General features: G+C 66.1%; 1 protein-coding gene across 4 annotated transcripts; it reads right to left on the bottom strand.

Annotated features, from left to right (window-relative positions):
* Positions 1-373: 373 nt before the first annotated feature.
* On the bottom strand, positions 374-6,383 carry HDAC10 (histone deacetylase 10). Of its 4 annotated transcripts, none has more exons than XM_090272215.1 (20): positions 5,483-6,383; positions 5,279-5,413; positions 4,943-5,039; positions 4,603-4,700; positions 4,419-4,523; positions 4,185-4,253; positions 3,881-4,007; positions 3,642-3,707; positions 3,463-3,522; positions 3,297-3,386; positions 3,090-3,196; positions 2,946-3,013; positions 2,602-2,866; positions 2,411-2,495; positions 1,944-2,035; positions 1,745-1,801; positions 1,424-1,502; positions 1,031-1,213; positions 789-948; positions 374-646 (listed from the first exon to the last, which is right to left on the bottom strand). In XM_090272215.1, exons 1-20 carry the CDS (start codon positions 5,539-5,541, stop codon positions 636-638), a joined length of 2,013 nt encoding a protein of 670 aa, XP_090128341.1. In that variant the 5' UTR covers positions 5,542-6,383; the 3' UTR covers positions 374-635. The 4 variants fall into 4 exon arrangements, with proteins under 4 accessions (XP_090128341.1, XP_090128342.1, XP_090128340.1 ...); XM_090272216.1 differs by having other exon boundaries at positions 789-945; XM_090272214.1 differs by having other exon boundaries at positions 4,185-4,523.
* Positions 6,384-7,104: the final 721 nt, after the last annotated feature.

Below are 7,104 nucleotides of genomic sequence, written 5' to 3'. Positions count from 1 at the left end.
GCGGCGCTCACAGCACCGGGACCGACCGCAGCAGACGCGCGCGGGCCGTACCCAGCAGGGGCCCGAGAGGGGGCGGCCGGTCTGCGGGGTCAGGCCCGCAGGGCCGCCGTCTCACCAGACGTCGCCGGGGAAAACGCGCGCCGCGGCGGCTCCCGCCGCCGTCTGTCACTGCCATGCGTCCCGCAAAACCGCTGGAGCCGGCGCGCCGGAATTGCGTCACGCGGGTGGCCGCGCGGAGGGGGCGGGGCCAGGGGGCCGGGGCGGGGCCCTGGCGGCCTCCGACCCCGAGCACTTCCGGCTTGGAGCCTTGAGTCGGCGGGTGGGAACCCCGGGGCCGGGCGCCTCGGGCGCAATAACAGAGGCGGAGCCACACTTTCGCTTAGCCGTTTACTGGTTGGAGCGGAGGGCGCTGGGGCGGGGACTTCCGTGCAGAGGCGGGGGCGCGGGGGTGTGGTCCCAGCGGGGCCGCGGACTCGGTGCCCCTGAGCCGACTCCCTGGCGCCCTGCGGCTGGGACGTGGGCATGGAGGCCTCCGTGGACCGGTGAATGTTCAACAGCAGGCTCCGGTTTGCAGTGTCATTTCCGGGGTGTAAATACTCCCACCGCGGCCGATTTCAGGCAGCCAGGTCGGGCACTCACGCGGGAGCTGGGGAGAGGCACGCAGTCCACTTGGCACTGCTGTGCGCTGGTTCGGGGACGTGAGCCCCTTTCCCTACGGAGCCCTTAATTATGGAGGTCTGTCCCCCAGGACCCCAGCATTCAGCTGAAGCCTTGCCCCCTAGTCTCACCAGCCACCTGCAGCATCTTCCACTGTGGCTCCAGCTGCCCTCGCAGGTGCATCAGGGCCTGCATGTCCCCTGGGGAGGCCATGCAGAAGGGGCCCAGACTGGGGGGTGCCTCTCCATCCAGCGCCTGGATCAGGCTGCCTGCCAGCTGGGGCGTGAACTCCTGGGCCAGGGGAGAGCAAAGCAGGGAGTCACTGGTCTCCCCCCGCCTCCGGCCCCACAGCACAGCTGCATGCTCAACTCACCTCATCCACAAGGGCCAACACTCGGCCCCCTGCTGGTGCCCGCAACAGTGCGGCCAGGAGTGCAGCCTGCGGGGCCTGAAGGCCGTGGGCAGGCCCCAGGGCCAGCAGCACCACATCGGGCTGGAAGCCATAGGCCAGGGGCAGCACCAGAGCCAGGACAAAGTTCAGGAACCCACCAGTCGTCTGTGTGAGAGGCAGCAGCATAGCTCCATCCCCTCAACCAGGGGACACCCCTCCTGCCAGCTCACGCCACCCCACTTCTGAGTATCAGGTGGGCAGCCACACCAAAAGTCCCATCAGGAAGCCAGGAAGGGTGGGTGAAGGCCAGGGGCCTGGCCCTCATGATGCTGCCAGTGAACAGCCCCTGCCTGTCCCTGGGACACAGCTACTCACCACTGGCAGTGGCATGGAGACGTGGAACATGGACAGGGCAGCCGCCCCCTTGCCCCTGATGCTCAGCCACAGACTCCTCCTTCCAGGGGAGAGTGGGCACGTGTGACTGAGACGCCACTCACCCTCCAGAGCCGGGACAACAGGGGAAGTGCAGGAGAGTCCAGGGGTAGGGGTGCTGGGAGTGCGGACGCTTTGTGCTGGAGACCCTCCTGGCTTTGCTTCCAGGGCCCCCCAGCCCATCCACCCATCTCTCCTGGGGACCCACGGTGAGGTACCAACCCACATGCCCAACTGGATGTACACGTGACCCAAAGGGCATACCCATCATCAGCAAGGTCCGATGGCCGATCCAGCTGTCCCACGGCCACACAGAGAAGCCTAGAAGAAAAGTTGGTCCCAGGACAAATTATACTCACCCCACTAGGAGTCCATTCCCAGAGCCCCCCATCCCCCACTGTGGCCAGCCAGGGATGCCCACGAGCCATGCCTCAGGTGCTCAGGCCAGCCAGCTGAGGCTCACCTCTGGGCTCCCCGGGAAAGGCCATGCCGAATGGTCACGTCCAGGGTGGCAGCTGCAGCAGGGGCCGGCGTGGCTGCAATGCCACTGCTCACCTGTGGGGTGAATAAGAGCAGTGAAGAGCACCTCCCAAACCAGGTAAACAGATCCATCAGTCCTTTTCTTGGTCCCTGTCTCTGTGGCTGTCATCTGTACACTCTGAGGTCAAATTGCCCCATTTAGGAAAATAACATGCTTAAAACTACACTTTAAGTCACCGTCTTGCCCTCTCTGCCGAAGAGCATTTGGTTGAGGGGACTGAGGCACTGCTTGTGATCCTGTCGCTAGGGGCTCTCCTGGAAAGGGTCCCAGGCACAAGGCAACACTCATGTCCACATGGCTCTGGACCCCCATCCCTCCCTGGACAGGCTACCTATCATGGGCAGGTCCTGGGCCCCCACAGCCAGCCCCAGACCTTCTAGGTGCCCCACCTGCCCATCCAAGATCCCATCCAAGAGATACAGGATCTTCTCAAGTGCGGTGACAGCCTCGTCCTTGGCCAGGGCCTCGTGAAGCCTGTGGTGGGCAAACCAGAGGAACATGTGGACACTGGGTGACACACAGATCACAGGTGAGTCACACAAGGGTGACTCACCCCTCTCCCCAGGCCCACTCTGCCCACCTGGCCCAGGACTGTGTCTCCTCCTTTGGGCTTGACCCCTCCTGATGGAGGACATCAGGGGGCAGGGCCAGGGCAGCGTCCAGGGAAGTCAGAGCAACAGCTGTGCGGACAGGCGGCGTGGGGTGGAGGCGCAGCTGGTCCAGGAGGGTGCTCAGTGCCGCCGTGGCCTGGGCTGCTGCAGCCTTGAATTCAGAACTCCCAGGCAGCAGAGGCGAGGGCTTCCCCTCCGGGGAGCGGGTGCTGGGACTCAGGACAGGGGCTGAGTCTGGGGGATGGTTCAGAGTCACAGCCACATCATGGAAGCCAGAGGTGCGATCCCACCATGCAGCCCAGGTCACACTGACCTTGCTGCTGGAGGCTCATCCAGTGAGCGGCCTGGGCTGCCCGGACACTCTGGATGGACTCCAGGGCACTGCAGGCAGAGGCAGGAGCGGTGGTGAGGCCTGGCCTTGCACCGCCTGGCCTTCCCAGTCCCCTACCCCTTGCACCTGTGAAGCGGCACCATGGGCCCTGACAGAGGTGGGACAGGGTCGCCCAGCAGCGCCTGCACAGTCATGCACACAGACTCGGAGAGCGACTCCAGATGGTAGCCACCCTGGGAGGAGGCAGAAGAGCAGAGGTGTCACTGGGGCAGCAGGCCCCTCCAACTGCGCCTCAGCCTCTGACCCACGGACCCCCCACTGCTCACTAGTTACCTCAAGCATGGCACAGACCCGGCCACCGGCCAGCACCTGCAGCAGCTGCGTGAGGTGGGCGAAGCACTCCGGTGTGGCCTGCATCTGCCCCTGGAACCAGAGCCAGGTGTGATGGGGGCCTGGCCGCTGGACGCCAGAAGCCCTCCCGGCCAGGCCAGGCCCTCACCTCGGGATCCCCAATGGCTGAGTCGAATCCTGCCGAGACCAGCACCAGCTCAGGATCAAACTGTAGGGAGGGGTGAAGGAGAGGCCCCTCAGAGAGACCCTTCCCACCCCCAGGACTCCTTCTGCTCTGGGTATCAAGTCAGCCCCGTCCTGCCACCGAGACAGCCCCCTCACAGTCACCTCAAAGGCCAAGGGGAGCAGCACATGCAGGAAACCAGCCACGTAGTCAGCATTTCCCATCCCGACCTGCAGCCGTGAGCATCAGTGTTGGGCCCTGCCAGGGCAGACTGTGGGGTCTTCACCCCCGGAGCCCGGGCTCTGGGGGTTGTAACCCTGGATAGACGCCCTGGGCCGCACTCGAGAGGCCCAGAGCTACAGGGTGGGGGATCTGGGCGGGGGACCAGGGGCAAGGGCGGCACCTGGTTCCAGGGCAGGTTGACAGTGAAGCCTTGGCCCCGCCCCTGCCCGACAGCATCTGCGTCAGACTCTCGCAGGTAGGGCCAGAAGCGCCCGTGCTCGTAACGGTGCCAGGAGAAGTAAAGGACGCTGCAGATAACCAGCCAGGGTCAAAGGTCAGAGGTCAGGAACCACAGCCCCATGGCTCCTCACAGAACCCTGACTCTTGAGCACACAGCTGTATCCAACTAAGAATTTCCCAGGCCAGGCTGTGTGCCCCGAATAGTGGGGTCTCAGTGAAGCATTGTATCCCCTCCTCTAGCTCACCTGGGGTCGTCCTCAAAGATGTACTGGATGCCCTGGCCATGGTGGACATCCCAGTCAACAATGAGGATCCTGGGGACAGACAGCACTGAGCTTGCTGGGGGATGGAGCCTCCCACCTCCAGGCCAGGAGCCCAGCCCAGGATGGGAAGGGGGCCGGGTGGTGTCTCTCAGCAGCCTGATCCCTGCCGTTCCGTTGGGCCTGGCCCCATCCCCCCGCAGCCCGCCCAGCACACACCTGCGCAGCCCGTGTTTCTGCTGGGCGTGCTTGGCTGCTATGGCCACATTATTGAACACACAGAATCCGTTGGCAGCGGCCCTCTGGCTGTGGTGCCCAGGAGGCCTGAGGGTGAGAGTGGGGCGTGTCAGGGTTGTCCTGTGTCCACACACTGGGGCGGCCTGGGCAGAGGAACAGCTCTCACCTCACCAGGGCAAGCCCGTTGTGCACAGCTCCGGTGAGCACGGCATCCACCAGCTGCAGCCCAGCCCCCGCAGCCAGCCGGGCACAGTGGAAGGTACTCTGTGGGGGCAGGGGTGCAGATGAGCCGCACACCTGCTACTCCTCACAGACTCTGCCCAGGTCTGTGCCAGGCTGCAGGGCACCAAGTGCTGAATAAAACCAGCCAGGACAGTCCCAGGAGCAGCGGGCATGCAAGGCGTTGGCACCTCCGTGAACACAGGGCATTGGCCAGGTTGGCAGCCGTGGCCATTAACAGGCATGGGCACAAGGATGGGGGGTGGGCGTATCCCCAGGGCACGCACCGGATGGAAGTAGACAGCATCAAACTGTCCAGACAGTGCCTGAAGCTCCGCGGTGCTCAAGGCCTGGGTCCCCTGTAACAGGGCCACGTACTCTGGGCTGCAGAGGGGCAGGAAGGCAAGGCAGAGTTACCAGCAGGAATGGAGAAGGGGGGAGAAAAAGGGGCTGGACCCCGGTGGGACTGCGCACCTCATTGCTCCCTCACCCACCCATCCAATGGTGAAACCGAGGCTCAGGAGTAGAGGCACTGTTTGTGAGGCACTGGCTGGCTGGGGCGGTGGGGGGGACTCGGGTCCCAGAGCATGGCATCGAGGATGTGTGGTCGCCCCGGGTCTGACCTGTGCACCAGGCCCAGTTCCGTCTCCGAGGCCTCTCGGGCTGCCAACCGTAGACACCTCTGCTCCAGGCCACGCTGCTGCAGGCGTTCCAGGGCGGTGGTCAGGCGCTCAGGACACTCGATCTCACACTCGGGACTGAGTGGACAGAGAGCTCAGACTGCAGAGTCCCCTCCGCACCCCCCACCTCCGCCAGGTCACACTTACTCGTCCCAGAGCAACCTGGCGGCCGTCATGTCCTCATGGTACACGAGTGCGGTCCTCATGGCCCAGAAGTGGGTGGGGGGACCCAGACGATCCCGCCCGGGGTGAGAGCACTGCCTGTCCCCACCTTGCAGGCCCAGGGAGCGGCGCAACGCCTGGGCCACAGCGGGCGGCGAGCCCCCAGCCTGGGCGGGAACACGCGGAGCCCAGGCAGGAAGGAGACCCCAGGCTGCAGCCCGACTCAGAGCAAGTCTGCAGTCGGCAAGGTGGCACCTAGTCTGGCTTCCGGGTTCCCGCCAGACTCGCTCCGGGAGCGTCCCGCCCCCTCGCCGCTCCTAACACAGCGCCACCTCCTCCTACCTGGACCCGGGCGGTCACCGGCCTCGTTCCCCTTTAGCGATGGGAGGGGACGCGTGTGAGGCCGAAGGCCAGTGCGCCCGGACCCACGCGGAAGTCTCGGCCGCCACACCGTGCGCCTGCCGTGGGCGGGGCCCTCTCCGCCCCAACACTCCAGGCCCGCCCCGACCGCGCAGCACAGGCTCGGGGAGCAGCGGCGCGGGAAGAAGCCCGGAGCCGAAGCCTCTGGAGCCCGGCCGCACGGCAGGAGAGCGCCCCGTCCGGCCGGGGTCGGGCTCGGCCCGGCCTGGGCTGCTTGGTGCGCGGCGCTGCCCCCGGGGTTTAAGAAGGGAGTGAGAGTCCGATTTAAGCTCCAGGAAGGTCCCGGGACGAAAAGCGGACGGCAAGCCGGCCAGGAGACGCGGCAGCGTGGGGCGCGGGAGAGGCGGACGGAGAGAGAGGGTCTGGGCGAGGGGGGACGTCTGAATGGTGAATGGAGCCAGCGGAGCAGGAGGCGCGGACAAGCGGGGAGCCGCGGGCCCGAAACCCCTGGGCCCTGGGACCGAGCCCTAGGGGCGGGTCTTTTGGAGGCGGGGCGGGGGCGGAGCCTGGGGGCGGGGCCCTGGTCTGGTCTCTTGGGGGCGGGGCGGGGATGGGAGGCGGGGCCCTGGGTCTCTCGGCGGCGAGGCGTGGGCGTGGTTTCGGGGGCTGGGCCCGGGAGCTGGCATGCCCCCAGTCCCGTTCCTTGGTCGCCCCAGCACTGCAGGGCCTCCAGGGAGACTCCAAATCGGTCATTTGGGGTCAGGTGTCCGCCAATCACGATGGGGGGGGGGCTAGGGAATGGCCTGCGCTGATTGGCCATTCTGGGGCACGTGGCCACGAAGGGGGTGGTCGGCGGCGGACCGCCTTGTTTGGATGATGGAGAGCGGAGGGCCCCAGCAGGGGTCGGTCCCAAAGGCAAAGGAAGACCTATAGGCATAGAAGGCGGGCGTCCACTGTGGCAACTCGTCTGGCCATACTTGGCTAGTACAACTGTGCCTGTGCCTAGCCCAACTCCAGGCCGGGAGAGCGGCCTGGCCCGCTCTGGGGGCACCTACTCCGGGTACGGGTGGGAGGAGCCAGGGCGGCCGCTGGAGCCCTAGAATGGCCCCTGACCCGGCTGCTCTCGAAGACGTCGCATGGCCGCCAGAGGGCCCTGCGGGCTCGGCGATGGCGCTGGGATGTGGCCGTGGGAGGGGCAGAGGATGAGAACGGAAACCACGGTCTCCAGAGACACTAGGGCGGAGGCC

Source organism: Furipterus horrens, unplaced genomic scaffold (genome assembly GCF_987537825.1).
Source record: "Furipterus horrens unplaced genomic scaffold, mFurHor1.1.pri manual_scaffold_4, whole genome shotgun sequence".
NCBI classification, from domain to species: domain Eukaryota; kingdom Metazoa; phylum Chordata; class Mammalia; order Chiroptera; family Furipteridae; genus Furipterus; species Furipterus horrens.
The sequence above is the reverse complement of the archived record's forward strand: the minus strand, read 5'-3'. Positions and strand labels throughout refer to the sequence as shown.